At 43.1% G+C, this 22309-nt stretch overlaps 1 protein-coding gene across 1 annotated transcript in view; it reads right to left on the bottom strand.

Annotated features, from left to right (window-relative positions):
* The window catches only part of EDNRB (endothelin receptor type B), a 213607-nt gene that overhangs the window by 10304 nt on the left and 180994 nt on the right, over positions 1 to 22309 (bottom strand). Inside the window, exon 7 of the mRNA XM_069639147.1 lies at positions 9539 to 9647. Within this exon, the coding sequence (XP_069495248.1) occupies positions 9539 to 9647 (109 nt within the window). The remainder of the gene's footprint in view (positions 1 to 9538; positions 9648 to 22309) is intronic.

The following is a 22309-nucleotide window of genomic DNA, read 5'->3' as shown; positions in this document are numbered from 1 at the left end:
TAAATTATCTGCAGCAGATGAAACATCAGAGGTAGAAGATGACTTAAACCCTTCTAATTTGACCTCTGAAGGGCAAGTAAAAGGATTGCCACAAGAAGAGCAACATTATTCGATCTTCCATTCTAAGCAAAAGCAAAAACATTATGCAAAAACAGCATCTCAACAACAAAACCACAAACAATAAAAAAATGCACCATCTGTGAAGAGAATCAAATTGAACGACTCAAGGAACTTCATGAGAAATCTAAGGTTCGAAGTGACAGCTTCGACTTCACAACCTCTAGAAAATAAAAAACCTAAATGAGTCACTCCAAGTCAGACTACAGACAATGAAACTGCACGGATTGGCATAGAGCTAGCATCAATTAGCAACATCAACCAGGAACTATCAGACCTATTGGTGTATGACGACGAAGATATCACTACAAACTCAGCAGGAAGGAACCACATCTCATCTTCACTGAGTGATGATTCCATCAGTCACTCAACACAGTTAGCAAAGATATTGTTCACCAGACTGGGTCAGGACCGCAACCTAAATAAATCACTCTTCCTGACCTTGGCACAGAAGAGAGATCTATCTAATAGAGCCTATCAAAAAATCAAAAAGAACTCTCAGGGAAAAAAAAAACCAATGTAAGTTAGACAGTTAGAGATAATCACAAAAATGAATTATACCCAGCCTTAAATAAATGGTCAAGCGGGAAACAAAGATGAATTGTACTAAACACAAAGCAGAATTTCAAGGCGCTATCAAAAACCATCAGCAAAACAAAGAACAGAATCGATATACAACTCAAATCGGCTAATAATAGAATGCATCTTAAATACCAAAGACATCTTAACGCTAAATCGAAAGAACATCCTTTGATTATTTAACCATGTACCAGAACTTGCTGCCATTACATTATTGGACATCACAGTTGTAGAGTACTGTGATGAGGAAAGACTTGATTGTGGATGCCTCTGTGTCCCCTCTGCTCTAGTTCATAACCATCTGCTAGATACCTCTACAAAATTAAGCACCATGGGCTTTGATATCACAGAGAACAAAATGTGTGTAACACAAATTAAGGGAAAGAAGGCACACACTGCAGGAAAGCAACAATGAGTGACCAAGCAACTACATTAAAAATGTCTTTCATGATGAATTCAAAGCGCTCAGGAAATCCGTCCAAGTTAGTAGTACAACATCAGACTAAAAGCAACAGTGACTCGTATCCTCTTAATATATTTTTTCACACCAGGAGCGGGGAAAGAAAACCCACATTGGAAACCCCAATAGAAACATCAAATACAAACAATAACGGATGGCTAGCAAAGGCCCTCTCAACACATCATGGAAATTAACAGCAAATTAAGGACAAAGTCACAATTCTTTTCTGGAATAAAAAAGGGGATTTAACCATCTGTTCAACAACACAGATCCTTCCAAAACTTAATTTGAAATATTATGCATGCACGAGACCTGGTTAAGGGATACCCCAATTGTCGACGGTTGTTCAGTATACTTAAATACAGTGAGTAAAGGAGTGAAAGGCTGGCCGATGTTGGGACTGTTAATCATAAAAGATGGAGTAGGATTCACTGTAAATCAATTATACAATTTCAATGTGTACATCCATTCATTCTGAATAGGAGTAAACTACAACAACCCCATAGAAAGCCGTTGGTTGGTACTGATTGACCTATATTGGAATTCAGCTGACGACAGGACAATCGACTTTGCTGAACAGGTCACAAATGTGATCGACAAATGGATTGTGGAATATAAAAACCTCATGGTCATTATCTGTGGAGACCTAAACACAGACTGTCGCACACATAAGGACAGGACATCAATAGTTTGGCAAAACATCGCCAAAAATAAAAAAAAGTAGATCAATTTCTTGGCTACATACCATGCAAGAGAGAAACATACATTTGCCAAATGGCAACACCCCAGGTGACATTCTGTGTGCTCCCACCTGGCAAAGAGGTACAAGACAAACCTTTGATTATTTGTTTTGTCCCTTAACATCCTACACAAAATCAAATCCCTTCAAGTGGTCAGGAAAAAATCAAGTGACCAGGAAATGATAACATTTGTACGGTCCAGACCATTCATTTGCAAAACAGAAATGCTGGTCGACAACAATTGAGCTAGCACCTGGAAGAAATAGAATACGGATTGCACCAAGTGAGGACCGAAGATTGACAGGGAAGAGAATAAGATTGATTAGTTCTGATGATTTAGCAATACCCTACAGACTAATTTCCAATGATTATAGCGGAAAGGGAATCATTGGAGAAAAGCCTATCTTCTAGCGAAAACATGTATTTGACCAAGACATCACAGATAAGAAAAAAAGGCTGCAGAAAGATCTAAAACAGCTGCAAGAATTACCTAATGTAATAAAAGCCGCCAGCCGTAAGAAGCGGAAACAACAGTACAGGAATTGGGTCATATCTCACAATTGCATCATGATTCAAAATTAAGGCAAATTAATGATCAAGACTATTCTGGGAAATAACTCCAGAAAGTTTGGGGAAATTATAAACAACATGAATGCAACACAAGATGCCCTACTGTCAAACAGGATTCCAGAAGAGACCTCGACTCCTTAGTACAATGTTCTGTACGCTGCTTCCCCAGCAAAGGGCAACAATGTGATTAAGAACAAGTTAAAATCATGGTCTATTCCTTTTGAGAAGGCTGAAATACTGACCCTGAATAATAGGAGGAGTAACTTGAGAGCTCTGAGGCTGGATGGGCTATCAAACTTCATCCTGAAAACTGGTCAGAATTTTGCTACACACTTTTCTCCCAAATAATGAGGGACACCTGTATGCTGCCCTCAAGGAAATGCTCAGTACTCATCCCAATATTCAAGAAGGGGTAACGGACAAACCCAAAAAATTATCACCCAATCGCCCTTCTAGATGTGCTATGGAAAGTCTTTGCTTCTCTGATCATAAAGCGATTGAATAAATGGACTTCAGATACTGGAACCTCAGACGGTCATCAAACCGGAATTGTTAAGGGCGTAGGATGCAATATGAACATTTTTCTCCTCATTGTACTGAAATTAAGATGCATAAAGAACAGAAGACCCCTGTACCTATCCTTCATAGACTTACAACATGCCTTTGACAATGTCGACCAAATTTACCTATGGATCAAGATAACTGAATGGCACTGTCCAGCTAATTTGCTTTCAGCAATTATGGCTCTGCACGAAGAAATGACTATTCAAATATGATTAAATACAGCAGGACTATTAACAAAAGAGATTAAAACATCTAGAGGGCTAAAACAGCACTGTTTGCTGTCATCGGCCCTTTTTAACTTAATCATCTCCAACTTGAAAAAACACTCTAAACCTGCCATCAGCGTGCCATCCAAAACTAAATGATACACCTATTGGCTGGATGGCCTATACTGATGATTTAGTCATTCTAGATTAGACCCCAATAAGGCTACAGTGCAGCCTCACGTGCCTGCAAGATTGCATTAATCAAAAAGGCCTAAAAATGTAAGTAGAAAAATCGAAAATTCAAATTCTACGAAATTGGCGTGGCAGAAACACCAAAAAACAAATCTTCAAGTGGCACATGGGGAAATATGTGATGCTGGAAATGCATTGGAGAGACAGGGCCTCCCTGTCCTTGTCCTGTAGTCCTTTTTCATTTGTGTTCTGCATTGTTTTCTGACCAGGAGTCCATGTGGGACTCCTGGCAGTGCAGCTCTTCCTGTTTTTATTTTGGTGTACAGACCCATGGGATACCCTTATGGCACCCATGGGTGGGGGGGTACAACCTTGTGGCCCTAGTGTATCTTTTTGGGCACATGTGTGCGACCCACAGAGCAGAGTATGGGCTGGTGATAGCTCCATGCTGAATTTGACAGGTGCTCTGAGTATCCTCCATTTTGGGGACACCCAGGCCCTGCCATTGGAATCAGTTGATTCCTGATAGGAAACAAGATGGCCCCTGTGACCTCTTGCTTTCTATTGCCTGTTACCTTGTTTTCCCAAAGTCCTGGGAAGCCCTGACTCTGTCCCTCCCCCTGACTGGCTGTTGGGTGGAAGTTCCATATATGGTGTTATTGTGAAGTCCAGGCCAGACTGGCTGGAGCCTTCCCAATGACTGTATGTTGTGGGTACACCCTGTGGGTGGGACCTGGGTGAATGGAGTGTGTGACCAATATGCACTTCTTGTTGTGGATGTCTGGTTTCTGGTTTTTAACACAATGACTGAGACAGCCCTGCCTGAAACTGGTATGAATGCAGTGTGTAGTGTTGAATGGCTTTGTACTTGTCCCAATACACATTCCTCGTTGTGAGTGCCTGAGAGGGAGGAGAATGGCCTGAATACACTGTATGCCTGATTGGCTGACTGACTGCTGAATGCCCTTCTGAGTTATTGGTTGCCTGAGTGTGACCCAGCAGAATGATTGGGAGATCAACTAGTATATCTGGGGGCCTCTCACTGCTAGAAATTGTTCAGAAGCTGAAGTTGAAACTGACACTCAATCTCGAAGCCGAGCCTGAAGAAGAAGGTTGACTGTTATCTCCCTTCGCCGAAATCCGAAAGCCGTCGAGACTGATCCAAGAGAAGACCTGGTAAGGTGCCCTCTTCCCGTGCTCCGAGGGACCATTGAGCACTGCTAACCTTTGCCGAAGCTCCCTGGAAGTCAGACCCTCGAAAGGCTGCTGACCGGAGACGGGGACTGCCGAGGAGAATGAAGATAAGCACTGGACAATCCGTCCACCATCGTCGACCAGGGTTCACAGGTTTGCATAACCGCTGGAAGCCTGTTGAAGTTGTGTTGCCCAAGACCGGGGACCGCTTGACGCTGTGCCGCCGACGACTGGAGCCACATGCTCTTTTGCCTAAGAACTTTTGATTCACGGACACGCTCGTCCGCACTGCCGCCCGCCTAATCCCTACTGAGAAGGCCAGGCCGTCAATGCGCAGAGGAGCATCCGCCAGTGGGTTTCCCACCACCCAACGACCGTAGAGACGCCGGACGACTCAACGCCCTTGCTGGGCCACAGTTCTTCACAAACTCTCTGCGGCCCTGAACTATCGACATCGAGGTGCCCCTCACGCTTTCTTCCTTGCAGGACGTCTTCGAATCGCCGTCAACGAGCACTGCTGGGACCGAAGCTGCTGCCTCGATGCCAAGTTCACTTTCTTTGAGGGATCTCGATGATCCGTGGCTCCTGCTTTAAATAGAGCCGCTCAAGAAGGATCCATCGATGACTCGTCGTCGAACTCTGCTATTCCAGGTACATTGGGGTGGTAGAAATATTATAGAAGGAAATAAGACTTATAGAACAATATATGGACTGGGCTTGTGCTATATTTTTACTTTACAGGTTTCCCAGCTGGGGGGAACTCCACACAGAACTGTGTCTAGGTAACGGGCCAGTATTCTGCCAATTGTTCTAACCAACTGCTTTCCTCCTTTGTCTATTGTTGGTTACCTTTATTAAGTGATTTGTGTGACATTTAACCAGTACAGTTGATGCACTTCAATGAAATCTGATAATAATTGTGGTACCACTTAGAACTGTAGATATTTGCCATTATAGATTAACTAAGCACAAAGTGAGTTATTGTGATTGTATATAACCTTGAACTTAATTATATAACGACTGTGTTTTAACTAATACAGTGTGTGTACATTCTTTTGTGGGGGCTTGGGGACTACACTGTACTTAAGAACCAGAATGCATCACCTCCTGAGAAGCAAGGCCTTGATTGCTCGCCCACATTTACCAATAATAGAGAATCTTGGCTGGGATCATCTGTGCCTCTTCTCTACCATATAGAGAGCAGAAGTACAGACCCCCCTCTAGTCTTTACAAAAGAGCCAGTCTGAGTAGTCTGTACAACCAAATACCTAGGACTTTTTGGTAATGCTAGCATGGGTGATGCCCCCCGAATCACAGATCTCAAGTGGAAAACAAACAACCTAAGAGCTCAAGGGGATTTTCTCCATAAGAATTATGGGAAATTCTTATTGATCCCTGTCATCAAATTCTACAAACAAAAAGTAACTCCCATTCTAACATACAGTGCTGAGACCACACTATCAACATCAAGGGACACATAGGACTTATTAGAGGGATCCTTCATGAAAAAGATCTTGTGCCTTCCTAATTGTTTACCCATAGCTGCCATAAGCTATGAATTGGGCCTACTATCATTTTATACACGAGTATTGTGGAACTGCATGGCTCTGTTCCGGAAAATGATTATGAACGACAGTCCAATACATTTCAACATCTTAAAAGAAAACATGGGACAAACTACAGACTGAATCCTGAAGTCATGGACAACTACATGCTAAGAAGTGCTAGCAAACCTCAATGCAACTGAATGGTCTCTTGGGAACAATCCAGAAAGGGTAAAAAAAAAAAAAAAAAAAAAAGGATGGTGCCTTGATTGGGAAGAAACGGAAAGAAAAGCTAGAAATTATAACATCAACTCTCATATATTAAAAAAACCTAGTAGGTTCCTAAACACCATTCCGAAGTACTTTATAAACTTCCCAAGTGCACACCATAGAAACGTGTTTCTTAGATTCAGATTGAACACTCTCCAGACAAAAGAGATTCTTTTTCAAGACATGATGCTGAAACAAATCATGCTTCTTTTAGATTCTGCAAAGATCATGAAGAATCTCTACAGGACCTGGCGCTATTCTGTTGCACATTAAAATCTGAAAGAACCAAACACATAGGAGACTTAGGGCCTTATTCCGAGATTGGAGGTAGCCATGGTGCTATTTGCACCATGACAGCCACCAATAACGGTTCCGGCACCGGTGTAGTTCAATGGGGACTTACCGGTGTAGTCCGACCCTGGCGGGACCGGTAAGTCCCCGTTGAACATGCCATTCCCCATTCCCATTGAGCCCACATAGGGCTCAATGGGAATGGGGAGGGTGCTAATAACGGGCTCGCGACTTGCAAGCCCGTTATTAGCGCCCTGGTCCCTTAGCGGGACCCGTAAGTGACTTGTGGTCAGACCACACATCCTTTACGGTTCCCGCTAAGGGACCTCGGAATGGGGTGATAAGGGATTACCGGCACCGGTCTCCTTACCGGTGACCGGTATCCCTTACCGCCCACCTTGTAATGACCCCCTAAATCATGGGAAACCACCACCTATCTGCAGAAGATTGGTGGGAACGTTGTCATGGAGGACATGATTTCAAGTTGACCTTTGCAGTAACTAACTTCATAACCAAAATATTGTAGATCTAATCAAATTATCCGAAGAAATGTGAGGTGCTGTGTCGCTTACACGAAGAGACAAATGAATTATTAATGAATTGCTGATAAATCAATTGAGTCACATTGTGTTTAGGTAAATGTTTGTAATAAACGGAATACTTTTTTAATAAAATGTTTTTAAAACAAATATTTAGTTATTGGCTAGTTACGACCAGGCTATATTATATTTTGCTGCGAAATCCCATTCTTATGAATACATTGCTCACTGTCCTCCACCTAAGGCACTCCCACTAAATGTTAAGGAGTTCCCTAATGCTGAAATATGGAGGATTTACATGCACATGAAATGTAATGTGCTTCCAACTAGTGACTAGTGCTTGGCTTGGCATAATACACCGTTTTTTCTAGGTAATATTGATTATGTAAGTTTGCAGCAATTGAGACTAGAAAGCATGTAATATGTTATTGTTCAAAAACTACCCATATATGTATGTACATTTTAGAGATTATATTGAATCATCGTTTGTAAATGAATGGAAATAAAAGGTTTGGTCTCAGATAATGGAAGGCAATGGCATGTTAATGATCCATTGTGCTGTTATAGTATGACATGAAATTGCACTGACCTTACATGTTTTAATGAATTATGATTAGATCTTATGTGCTTTGTATATATTTTATCTTAGAGAATCTATTATATATGTTTTGTATGAATTAACGGAGGATTTCACCATCTCTTACCATCTCTTAGTTAAGTGCCTCTGTTCATTTCTTCCAAATCCTAAAGGTACAGTAATCTACTCTTGAAAATATGTATTGTCTAGTATCTAGATGTAGCTGTATTATACTAAATACATTTAAAAAATATTGATCAAAACATGTTTAATGCTTCTCCCTGGGTGGAAGCTGGTATGGCAACCACTGAGTAGATGGGAATTCTCTTCAGAATTCTGAAGTTTTACAATGTCTGCTTTGTCAAGGATTTTTTAATAGAAAGCGGGTGGGTATATGTGATGGTGTGAAAGTTGAAGCAGACATTTGAACTGCTTCTAAGGCACGCACTAAAGTAGGACAAGGGCAAGGACTCAAGCCTCTACTTACGGAGGCTGCCTCCGAGACCTTCCCTGCCCTAACCCCCAGAGCATTCACTTTAACTCTCCATCCCAAATCTTGAGTCACACATCTTTGGGGATACACCCATAGCATAGATAGTTTCCACTAGTAGTGTGCTATATAAAAAATCAATTAATTGATCAATCAACACGATGGAATGCAAGTATATATCTTCCCTTCTCTACCAGTGGTCATAAAATAAAATTCACTTTTTGAGAGGTCTGAAAAAGGTCTTTGTGCATAAGAGGACTCTCAGGGTGTCCGGTATCTCTGGGGGTTGGTTGTACTGGATCTGTAGGATTCCTTTAAGGGTCAGAGTTCCTTGGGTTTGTGTAGGGTGACCATTTGTTGTTAGTGGCTTTACTGTGAGGTGTAAGGAACCTGTATGTTGAGTATTCATGTGCGTGGTTGTTACTCTGTGCACACACACAATGGTCCCTGCATACATGGGTACGACTTTGTGTGTTGTTGTTGTGAGTAAATATATGTGTGGGGCTCACATAGTGTCAGAGATTCCTGTGTATTTCGGTGAAACACCTGTATATATAAGTAAGTGGCAATCCTCTGCGTGTATGTGAGAGGTACACAGTTGGAGTATCTGTGTACATCTCCCTTTGTGTACATCCTGAGGTCTGTTGTAGTACCTGGGTCGAGGTAGGGCTGCACATGAATAGTGTTGCGTGAGTGTTCATCTGTGCAGAGATTTCGCATGTATGGTGTGTGGGCATGTTTGTGTCTGAGACTGAGAAGTCCCTATGTGTGGGATGGCATGTACGTGTTTCTGCATATTAATCAGTAGCAGTGGATTATCACTCTTGAGAGGGAGTTTTCCGGTGTGTAGAGGATTTTGCGCATGCATACGTGGAAGAGACAATAGGTATCTATGCACGTGTGTGTCTGTGCGTGAGTGAGTGATGGTGTTACTATGCAGATCCTCAACTGCATTTGGGAATTTATGCAATCTATGAGAGGAATAGCAGTGAGAGTTTGAAACCATGAAGGACAAGACATCTTTTCAATATTAATTCATCCTCATTTCAGTTATATATTTGTATGAGACATACACATGTGGCAATTTGGAGGTGAAGTATTGAACACAAACCGTGTATTCACTATATAGTAATATGCAATACATTATAAATACTTGATGTAAACACGTGTAAATTAGTTGAAAGAAGATTTGAACTATATCTTACCTTAAAACAGTTTTTGAATCTTGTGCTCACCATGTACAATGCAATCGGGTTGATGCAGGAGTTAAGAGAAGCCATGTTGATACTTATGTAGTCCAGTACAAGAAAAATGCTGCATATGAATATACAATGAGACATATTATAAAAAGCTGCATAGAAATCTCAGTTTTAAAAACTTCTCCATCACGCTCATAGAAAACACAGGCAGACCATTCTAAATATCTTTATAAGCATGTATTTAATCTGCATAAATTATCCACAAGTTTACTACAAGACAATACTGCAACCCATTGTTGATACATGAAATTGAGTCCTCAGACAATCAGAGTGATAGATCCTCGGGCTCAACGAATGAATACGAGGTTACTCCTACTTTCATGAAAGTCTGGGTATCAGGGCAGTACAGGTAACCAGAGAAAGGAACAGCGTAAGGGAAATAAACAGCAAAGGGAAAGGAAGGCACATGCTAACATGCTGCCTGAATCTTTCATCCGGATGTCTGATTAAGTTTGCTGAGGAAATTGAAATTGTTGATGGAAACTGATACTAGACAATACATATTTTCAAGAGTAGATTACTGTACCCTTAGGATTTGGAAGAAATGAGCAGAGAGACACTTGACTAAGAGATGGAAAAATCATCTGTTAATTCATACTTAGCAGGAACACTTAGTTACATTTACATAAACCAAATTTTACATTACAATACGTTTTCTTTCGTAATGATTTGGTGTGCAAATACAAAAGTTAAACGCTGTGCTAGCCCAGTTTTAAAATCACATGCGATGCAGGTTTCGACACCTTTTATTTGACTAACGGAAAACACTAGCTAGAGATGGAACAAAGCATTAACTTACAACTTAACTTTAAACGAATTGTTTTTTTCCTTTTTTTGTTAAATGTACCTTTCAGATAGAAATGTGTACTGTTTCCAAACCACTGGGTGTTCCCTGCTTTCAGGTAACTGCGATTGTGTTGTAGATGATACAGCACAGTTTTCAGACCCACATTCCAGGCATACTGTTTCTTCACCAATGAGGGTGAAAATGCTACTTTTCTTCATTTAGTGAACAAACTAGGCTTTGCCTTTGTCTTTATAAATCATTTGACATTGCACCATCTGACAAAGAAGCCTGTGGGACTTTGAAAGCTAGTGCTTTCTTGCATCTCTGTAAAGTATTTTCAGTTAGTCCAATAAAAGGTATCAAAACCTGCATCTCGTCTTGTGATTATTTGGTAGAGGACATATTTAAAACGCGGCACACGTTTTTTCTACCTGCAAATCACTCTTGCTTTCCAAAAGAAATTTACTTGTTTGTATGGGAGCGTTGCTCCTACAAATCATGTGTTTGATGCACCACCTGTTCGGACTAGAGACGTTGAGGCAAGTGCGCCCCTGAGAAAGGGATGCAGAATGTCTGCCAACCATGATGTGGCAGACATTTTGCACAGAATTGGTGGGCCGTGAGTCAGAAGGCAAGGAGAGACCCAGGGACTGTTCCGTGGCACCAGTACAGGCCGTACCCTCTGAGGAAATAACTACAGGTGGGTGCAAGGACGGACTGCAGCACTAAAGGGACATCTCAGGGGACACAAGCACAGTTGCTGGCTATTCAGGGAGGTCCATCAGTAAGCCTTTCTTACATGCCTTTCCAAAGACCGGCCAACAGGCAGGTGCACCACACCCTGTACAAACCAATACTCTAGGAGGATCTGGCAGATCCCCAGTAGTGAAGCCATGACCACTGCTGCAGACAGCACCAACATGTTCATAATGCCTCCCGCCTGAACTGAAGTTCATCTTAGAAGGATACAGTTGTGTTGCTCCACTCTAGCACAGCTCTTTAGAAAACTTGGCGCATGTCCATGATATAATTGACAGAAGAGTCATGGGGGTTCATTTTACAGTGCCCCAGACCAGCAAACATAAGGTGGTAAAGGCAGGCTCCATTGTGTAACACATGTCTTAACACCTTTATTTTTCTGATCCAGGGGAGTTTAATCCTTTATGGAGCTGGAGTGGGGGGTATGGAAAGGGAAGCACGTTCACGCTGGACATTCTTGCTCCACCCACCTGCAGAAATGCTTAGTTTAGCTCCATCATCTCTGTTAGAGAGATAATTGCACAATCCTCTGCTAAGGGCTGTGTAACCATGTCACCTAAAGGCAGAACAGTGTTCCTCACCAAAAGGAAAGACCAAACTCTTTAAAGCGGTGGCTGCGGCAGAGAAGTCAGGCTTAATTCAAGCGAGGGAAGAAGGCTGGTGCTGAAGTACAGTCATTCCACACAGTTCACCAGACCCAACCCACTTCTGACATAAGCACAACACATGGCTAAAGGATGTGAAGAAACGAGGAACCCTTGGCACCATAAAACACTCATTAATGTAGTCATGATAAGGATCCCAGATGCCAACACAAATCACAGCTACGTGAATTCATAACCCTCTAGGATATAGTAAAATGAATGCTACAAATACACGCCATTGAGTAAATATAGCACTTAAAGGGAGGAAAGGGGCAAATAATTTAGAATACACAGCAAGAGGCCACCAAACGTCAGAACACAATTAGGCTTACTGAAGCAGAATCATTACACTCCAAGAAAAATAGGCACCGTAATACTATGCAGTTATCCAGTGTAGCACTTTTTTTTCATAGATAGGTGTGGAATGCGCAACTCTAAAACTACAGATAAAGTCAGTGGTAACTGCTAAAATTCTTGTCACGGGTGACACAAAATAAATGTCCAAATTCAGGTAAATACATTTTAAGCACTTTAGGAGTGTTTCAAGTAAGTTTGAAAGTCACCTATAGGAATAATAAGGACAAAGGGGCTCATTACTAATTCGGCCGCAATACAGCTGTAATTCCACCACAGTGGAAATTAGCATTACCACCGTGGTTTCCGGAGGAAATACCATCATATTACAAGTCAACAGGAGTGCACATACACCATTGGCAGTAATGGTAATTCCATCCAGTGGAATTACCGCTGTAAATTGGTTTCTGGTCTTAATTCCGCCCAGGATTGGAGGAATTACTGTTATCACAATCAAGAATGGGGGAATTACCGAATGGTAATCCTGAAAAAATCAGCACAATCCAGTGACACAAAACAAACACAATCCACTGACTATCTCAAGATGCAGCAGCCATCCAAGGAAACTAAGGTCATCTTCGACGACATCAAAGACAAGGGTAAGGCTGCCATTCTACTCCTCCTAGACCTTTCAGCAGCCTTCGACCTGGTCGACCACAAAATACTTTGTTACCACCTCTCTTCTGCCGCTCATTTCTCCCCCTCTGCTGTCACGTGGATACAGTCCTTCTTAGCCAACAGAACTATGAGAGTCCTCTCCCCTGTGGCAGCAGCAGACCCTATCCCCATCACCTGCGGTGTCCCACAGGGCTCTTGCGTTTCCCCCTCCCTATATAATATCTTTACAAAGCCTCTCTTTGATAAATTGGATCGCCTGGGTATCACCTATACAAACTACGAGGATGACACCCAGATACTCCTCACTATCTCTGGCAATTACAATACTGATGTTTCCAGGATCAATGAAATCTTCTCCGTCATTCAGGCATGGATGGCCACACATGGTCTCTGTCTGAATGACGCGAAGAATGAATTGCTCATTGTTGGTTCACCGAACAACTTACAAAAATTGAGCCCCAACTATTCCAAAATCATTATCGATGGCAACACCATCACTGTCGCCAAATATGTGAAAACACTTGGCTTCTATCTTGATGCCAACACCAACCTTACTAAGCAAGCAAATTCGACCGCAACAGCCACCGCTTATACAGGAAAGCTAATTCGAGCTTGCAGACCATTTCTCTCCACCAACAGCTGCCTTGCGCTAGCTAGAGCTCTCATACAATCTAAGTTAGACTACTGCAACAGCCTATACCTAGGTGCCAACCAAGCTATAATTAATAAACTCCAAGTCCTTCAAAATAATGCGTTACGAGTAGCTCTAAACATTCCTAGGCAAGAGCATATCTCTGCTACCAGAATCACATGTAAATGGCTTACCATTCAACAAAAAACCGACCTAAAAACCCTCTGCCTCACCTACAAAGCTCTCAACCACCTAACCCCCCTTACCTCACCAACAAACTCACCATGAAACAGCCCATTAGAACTACAAGATCCTCTAATACCCTATGTCTCACAGTGCCCAGATTCACTTTTAAAAGAGCCGGAGGCTCGAGCTTCACTGTCCTCGCCTCCCTACTCTGGAACTCCCTGACTCTGAACATCAAGCCGATCCAAATCCTTCCAATCCTTCAGGCAACTTGCCATTGGATGGTTACTGACAAAAAAATAACATTAAGATAGACATAACTATAACTTGTATATACTGTACAGGCTTCTTTGATGTCATTACTGAATGTTTTTATTGCCACTGTCTACATTTTCTGTATAGAACTCCTGCCATAGAATGTCACTGTGAATAACCATGTATTGTACTTTGTAACCTACACTAGCGCCCTTTTACCTCCGGGTCCGGAGTGCTTTATAAATAAACAAACAAACAAACAAACAAAAATCTTCAATGCCAAGGGAGAAATCCAAATCCAGTGTCAGGGGAATGAGGCAGCACAATTCAAATTAACAGAGGCAGAGCTAACAGTCCTGGCCGATTGAGTGGTGGCCAACGCTGATGCATTGTGGGGCCAGTAGCAGGAAGATCACACTGCAGCATAAGTCCTCCATCTGGTCAGAGGTCCATCACAAGGTGGTGGCAGTGGAGACTGTGCCCAGGAATGTGGAAGACATAAAAAAGGGGAAATTACCTGAAGGCCAGAGTGTGCAGTCTCCTGGCCCAACACCACAGGGAAACAGCTGCCACAGGAGGAGGCACTGTGGCACCCATGGTCCTCACCCCTGGGAGGAGATGGTCAGCACCATCCTCACCTGGCTGACTGGTGGGAGTAGGAGCAGCTGAGTGCAGAGCTAGATACCATCCTGTGCCTGGTAAGTGCAATCTGAAACATCAGACTCACAACATACAGCAGAAAGCCTCCACTGCTCACCAACCTGCTGACTATGGGGCTGGCAATAAAATGCACAAATGTTCACATCAATGAGCAGGCCATCTGCCAGCTCACACCCAAGAACACTTGACGTGCAGTGAGAGGACAGTCTTAAAAAGTACCATATGTGTAACAATTAAGTAGCCATATCTACCCTGAATGGCCCAATTATCCAGTCCATTGGCATACATCACCACCCTCACATACAGAGACATAGTCAAACATACAAAGCAATGTGTCAGAACAACATATGTGTGGCATATGCCACCCATCCACACACATACACACACACACACACACACACACACACACACACACACACACACACACGTCTCATGAAGAGCTGTTGGTGTGCTGCACACATCAGTGAAGGCCTACTCAATGAAATGCTGCAACCAGCCTCACCGCCATGATCACCCCCGTGGCCACTACACAGTCCCTTCACGGCCATGACACTTACTGCATTCAGGCAGTGAATATGCATTCACCAGTTTCATGTCACAAAGCTATCAAGTCCCTGGCATCACATGTGAAACACCCACACTCTTACGCATAAGAACTGTATTGGGTGGGTGGGCTAAGAACAGCGCTGTACTGCAATGGACAAACAACCCCTTTTGCAAATTGCATTCTAATTGAATGTCACTTATCTCATCACAAGTAGCCAGGGCAGCCAGGAGGAAAAGGAAGGTACCTCTGGCATCACCACTTCAACCCCAGCATCGCCTTCCAGCCACACCTCCAGGGATGCAGGCCACAGTGCTGGCAAAGGGGAAAACGTCAAGAAGTCTGCTTCAGCCACCAAAGTGCCCAATGCCCTGACAGCAACAGTAGCTGTGTCTGCCAGTACTGGTGACAGTGGTGCCATCCACACCTCTGGCAGCTGCAATTCTGTGGCCACCACCACTGTCACCATAACCACAGCCGTATGTGCCATCCCCAACTGTGGCAGCTGTGATGCTGTGGCCCCACCACCACTGTTACAACCACAGTCATATGTGCCTTTGTGACAGCCACAGTGGTGACCATGGCACATCTGCATCAGTCTCTGTGGCTCAGGACAGCAGTGTGCCAATTCTCAGATCTGCAACAAGGGTGTCAGTGGACACTGAGGCAAGCATTCCCCATACTCTTGCCATCACAAGGGATCTGTCCCATTGGCAGGACTCTCCACCACTTCCCTCCATCTCCCCTCTCACTACCATGTCTTTGCCCACATACATTGACCACCCAATGCAGTGGCATCATGATCAGGAGATTGTTTCCCCTCCTGATGATGACACTGCAGATGGTGGACCACATGCATCTCGGGGTACATAACCCATGAATCACTGTCACTCGTCCCCACAACAGCACTGGATGTGATATGGCAGAGACTGAGTCAAATTGAGCAGAGGCAGACACGTATGGAGGCCATCACATAGGAGCACCCAGGGAATGCCACGGCCATGCGGGATGCCATTCAGGGGCTGTGAGAAAGGTGGCCACCACTGTGGAGAGGCAGAACAGGAGGTTTACTGATGCTACAGTGGCAGTGATACTAGTTGAACAAAAGTAGGCGAGACAGAGGCTACCCCTCCCTTTGACACTATTAGGTATTGGTAGTGAACCTCAGTTGCACAGACGTATTGATTAATATGTCGTTATATAGCAAGTAAGTGTCTCAATCTGATAAAACAAAGATTTATTCATCACATAGTGAAATTAAAACAGATAGAACAAAATCTACCAACAATATTGATGTATTTAACTCATATAAACAACTTTAAGGTTGATTGAACATCAGTTTTGTGATATTAGTACAAGTGACTTAGTGTGTTGTATTGAAATGAGCAATGTATTTTGAAACCCAGCCAAAAGGGCATGATGTGATATTGTACATAAGATACCACAGGAGGGCCTGAGTTAATTATTCAGAGTGTACTAAGTCCAGTAATTGCTTACCGTTAGTGACCCTGGTAAAATAATAATTAGGCAGTGTTCTGAAATGAGTCTCAACACTATAAAAAATACCCCAACAAGCTCCCCACAATATATCACCAAGAGCTAACAAAATATCACAATACCAAAATAGCACAAAATACCACGAGATCCTAAATATAGCCCAAAATGATTTCTAATATGTTGCTGTGTTGGCCGGGCAGCAGTAGAATAATTACTGGGCGTGACCTTGCATCACAAACATAACCACATTGTACACTCATTCGGATGAATTAGGGCTGTGAGGTAGTGCAGTACTGTGTGCTCACTTGACTCCTGTTATAGTGTTATTGGCAATAATACCTCCATGTCCCAGATTCATGCTGAAATTTTGGAATTGTCAGATAACCTCGAGGCGAAGCTTTATGCTCATGCAAACTGGTCCTTGGAAAATTTGACAACATGGAAAAGTAGGATTAATACAGAAGTAGAAAAAGAGGCCTTTGAAGGTATTTTGATGAAGGAAGCATTGTGCAGGTGTGTCTCCTTAGACTATCCTGAGCACCGTAACACACAAAGGAGAAGAATTGCATCATCAGGCTGCACGCAGGACATTGGTTTCTGCTACATAAATCCATAAACATGCAAGGGAAAGACAGTGAAGTCATCAGCAAATTACAGTGCAGTCTAGACAATGAATGTAACCAGGTGCAGCAATTGAAAGCAGAATTAAAACAGAGAGAGCTAGACACAGAACTGCAAGCCAAATGTAGCGACCTTGCTACTAAATTGGCTCAGAGAGAGAAACAACTTCATGATAGTGAGCAAGCATTAACCCATTTAAAAACAATTTTGGATGATATAAGGCAAGATAAAGATGTTGCAGTTTCCGACATGCAACCCCTTAGAAAAGATGACAGGGAGAAAGATAAGGAATGCCATGCTATGGAACAGGACATATTTAAATTAATGGATGAAAATGACAAAAAAAACAAAGCACTTGATCATTGTCAGACGCAAATCAGTGAATTGCAAGCAATAATCAATAAGGTCAGGGATGAGAATTCTCCTCTCTGTCATGAAGCAGAACAGCTTTATGGACAGTAAAAAAAACCTGGAACAGCACATTTTTTATCTCAAGTCTCTTGAAAAGTGACAGGGTGCTACATTCGCTGGAGCTGACCTCAATCACAGCCCTAGCCAAGGAAATGTGCCAGCAGATGTCCACATGGCCAGACCTGATTATGACTCAATAGTTGGGTCTGAATCACCTGGAAATATTTGCGCCCATTCTGCTGACAAGAGAACAGGAATGAGTGACGAAATGACACAGAATGCACCATGTAGTCCTTTAGAAATCATGAAATCTATCAAGTCTTTGATTAACCTATTCAAAAGGGGAGGGGATTGTTGTATGGAAGACCATTTAGAGAGTGTTCACGATATATTCAAAGCCCTTCAGATTCCTAGGGAACAATATAGACAGTACTTTCACCTCACTCTAGGTGCAGCATCTGCTAGTATCATTTGTGGTATTTCTTAGTTAGATTATCGTATCCCCTAACACTTGGAACTGTTCATTGGACCCCAGAGATCCTACCTTCATTTTTTCTAGCTTCACAAAACTGTATAGACTTTGCTGAACGTTTGGGCACACAGCCCCTTAGGGATGGACTTCTGAAGCTAGGATTGTAACTCTGTGGACCTGTAGTGCTAATAATAATCTGCATCTTCCTTTTGAGGGGCTTGATATGTATTGTGCCTTACTCCAGTGATTGTGTATATGTATCTATTATTAGTGTTATGTTATATTATTACCTGTTAGTAGTCATTTTTCATGGCGTTATTTGGCCATAAGTAAAGAAGTATTTTTATACCTGTTTGTCTATGTGTGTTCCTTGACTGTTCCTCTGTGGGTGCTCATTGGGGACCCCTTACAAGCTCACCACCTCTTGAGACTTAGCCAAGACCACTTGCCTTGCTACCTTGAACTGGTTTGGCTATAGCTCCCAGTGTCACAATACTAGGCTGGCCTTCTAGACATCTATCCACCAGGCCACAGCATAGAAAATCAGTCCTAACACTACTTACCAAATATCCACGCATGATGGTCCCTGTGGGAGTGCATGAGTGCTGGCAGGGTGATGTTCCTCAGGGCCATGGCACCAATGGCTGAACTCGGTAAATGGGTGCAGCAGTGGCTCACTGTGAGATTAGCATTGCATGCCATTTGTACGTTGATGGAGTGGTACTGTGTTCTGTTGCAGTGCATTTGCTTCTGTGCCTGGGGTGCTACCAGTGCCACATGCGTTCAATCCAGTGATGCAATCATGTTGGGGAAGTGTGCTGCGGCTTACAACCTTGCCTTGGTGGCATACAGCGGCATACAGCACTGCGATGCCTTAGGGCAGTTGTGCGCTTTGCAAATTCAAATAATTAAATATTAATAAAATAAATATACCTGCTGTGGTGTTGTGGGCATAGCAATGCGATTAAGTGTATTTTGCGTTAGTGCATGAAGTACCTCTGCCAATAATATGGAATGGTTGGCTGCGACATGCCATGTAACATCCCAATGGTGTGCTGAAATTATCCCCTATTTTGAACTTGCAGGACTGCCACCAACTTCAGCAGAGGTGGGATTGCTGTCCTGATTCGGATCCCATTCTAGAGGTCTTGCTCAATGAGTCCAAGCAGGCCAGCTATGGTGCCTGTAATTCCCATGTGCTGGTTGTTCAGTATGTCAGTTCAGGAGGAAACTCAAATCTTTTGAGGCACAGAGACGACAATGGCACCTCTGCAAACACACACATTGCAAAACCCTATGTGCCATATACTGTATTGAATGCCCATGTGTCCTGAAATATGTAGGGCAAACCATGTGATCAGTCCACACTAGGATTGCGGAGCATAGATCCTGCATCCAGTGCCGAAACATCACAGCCCTCCTGTGTCCCACTATGTGGAATATGGACACTCAATTGACGACATGCTCTAGTGGATTGGAGACAAGATCCCTCAGGACTCTAATATCAGCTGCATTCTATCTATGCAAGAGGCCAGATGGATCCATCGTCTAGACACTATAGAAAATGATCTTAATGAGACCTTGCCGTCATACTGGTGATTACATTGTGCTTTTGGTGTGCAGCTTAAACTCTTTTTTTCCTGTATTACTGTCATGGATACGTGCCACTGTATGTTGTATGTACAGGTCCCTATAGGAGGTACAATTAGAAAGAGGTGGTTCTCTCTCTCTCTCTCTCTCTCTCTCTCTCTCTCTCTCTCTCTCTCTCTCGCTTTCTCTCTCTCTCTTTCTCTCTCTCCCCCCCCCCCCTTACCCAACCCCCTCCTGTTACCACCACGGGAGGTTTAACAACTTACTCTTTCCCCTTACTACATTTGGGGGCTTCCTTTTTTTTCTTGAGTACTGCATACTAGGGTAGACATTGGCCACTCATTCAGCCAATAGCAGTTGTCATAGGTCCACCAGCACACCATGCCTCGCTAGGCGTGTTTGTGTTTCTCCCCCTCCTGCCCTGCCTCCCAGTGATCACGTGACTAGCTGTAATCCCTTTTCATGCTCAGCTGGCATTCTGCCTTTTAGCTACTACAGACTAGACTTGACTCGACTTCCATGAGCACTACTCAGTAAGTACTTCTGCTTTTACTGCCCCTTCCCCCCATGGGTTTGACATTGGGCCTCGATCCGAGATTGGAGGTAGTCATGGCGCTATTTGCGCCATGACTGCCTCCAATAATAGTACCGGCACTGGTATGGTTCAATGGGGACTTACCGGTGTAGTCCGACCTTTGCGGAATCGGTAAGTCCCCATTGAAAAAGCCATTCCCCATTCCCATTTGAGCCCCAATAGGGCTCATGGGAATGGGGAAGGCGCTAATAACGGTACCGCAAATTGCGGTACCGCTATTAGCTCTGAAGTCCCTTAACGGGTCCCGTCCATAAAGCCTGGTCAGACCTGGTGTTAAAGGAGGGACCCGCTAAGGGAACTCGTAGTAGGGCGGTAAGGGATTACCTGCACAGGTCTCCTTACTGGTGCCTGGTATCCCTTACCGCCCTACTCGGAATGAGGCCCATTGTCTTTTGCCACTCCATTCGGCTGTATATTTTTTGGCCATTATGTCTCTCCCCTCAGTAATGGGGGGTCCATTACTCTTTTTTTGATTTAGAAAGCCTCCTCTCTCCCGGAGTATATTCATCCTCTGGAACCACGCTTCCTCCATTGGGATGTCTGCATTGGAGCGAGTAGGCACCATGACCTGACACAGGGTCACCTTTCAGATAGTGTTCCCTTCCTTGCCAGTCATCCTAACTTTTTGTCATATAGTAGACTAGTGCCCGGTACAGTTTGTTTACATTTCTTCCACCGGCCAACAGGATCGTCCCACACTAGAGTCAGTATATCCCTTTACCATCTTTGATATCTGCCTCCATTCCGCCATAGATTGTCCCCACTTGCCAGGGGGGTCTTTGCAGCCACACCATATGGTAATGATGGACCGCCCTTTGGCTGCTCTAGACTGGCCAGACTACGAGACATCTACCTCACGTACCATGTCTAGTTTTTGTCTTTGGTCCACTATATCTTGCACTTCTATATAACAGGCCTTTGTTATCTGGTCAACGTGATTCAGTTATGGCATACTTCCATAGGGAGAATTGTGGGGTGCATACTCATCATCCCTCTTTCACACCCTGGGCCATGCGACCACTATTCACTCATGGTCTGTATAGCTTCATGCATTATTTTCTTTAGCTCTGCCTGCTTATGTCTTGCTTCCTTTAGCCTTCATTTGGCCCCATGTACATTTACAAATCCACAAGACGGAAATCCTTCTACTTTCATTGCCCCCCTACTACGACCCAAACAGAGACAATTTTTTGTTGGCCTACCTGAGGATTGGGCTTGCTGGATTGGGCCCCTCACTATTCTGACACACTATATGCCCATGTAATGTGGGTGTGGGTGCGGTGTTGGTTTGAAATGTGTCACAAACACCTTCTTTAGGTACATAAGGCGTTTTTGTTTTGTAGATACATGTAGTTAGTTTCTGCATGCTTCTGTTGGTGATGACACACCTAGTGGGTTTTCATTTTTTGTTTTATATATGTACACTTTCATTTTAAATAGATATGGGCTAGTAACCCATCTCTTATAACTTTTAATAGTCGGTTTGTTTCACATCCACAATGCTCCATATCCCTGGGTTCCTGAAGAAGGTGGCATATCTTACTACGTGCCGAAAAGGCCTTATCTAGCATCAGGCATCATTTTGGACATCCGTGGTGCCTGTTGATACCTACTAGGACGTAGAACTGGGATGTGTCCATAGACCTTGAATACATTGAAGGCTGCCCTTGAATATCTGTATCCCGTGTAACTCTCTTATTCCTTAGATTAGGATTAGAATAGGGGGTGTTTTCCTCTCTCCATGCCTATTCTATGGTAGGGGATCAACTAGATAGTAACAGTAAATATGCAATTTACTTTCATGTTCACAACTTCTTTTTGTGTATCTATGTTATTCAATTTTATGTTGAGTACAAGAGAATAAGAATTTTGTATAATGTCCGATTACTTCAGTGTTTGCTTCATTGATGTTTTGTATGAGTTATTGAATATTCTCATTTAGTTGACGATTAATTTGTCCATAACATAATAAAATATATCACATGTTGTTTATTAATTATTCATTTTATGTTAGAATATTGGCTCTGACCTAGCTCACAACTGCTCGCAGTTTTATTTATTGTATGATTAAATTATCTACACCACTATTAGGT

This window comes from Ambystoma mexicanum, chromosome 7q, assembly GCF_040938575.1.
Source record: "Ambystoma mexicanum isolate Mex_15411 chromosome 7q, UKY_AmexF1_1, whole genome shotgun sequence".
Classification (NCBI taxonomy): Eukaryota; Metazoa; Chordata; class Amphibia; order Caudata; family Ambystomatidae; genus Ambystoma; species Ambystoma mexicanum.
The sequence above is the reverse complement of the archived record's forward strand: the minus strand, read 5'-3'. Positions and strand labels throughout refer to the sequence as shown.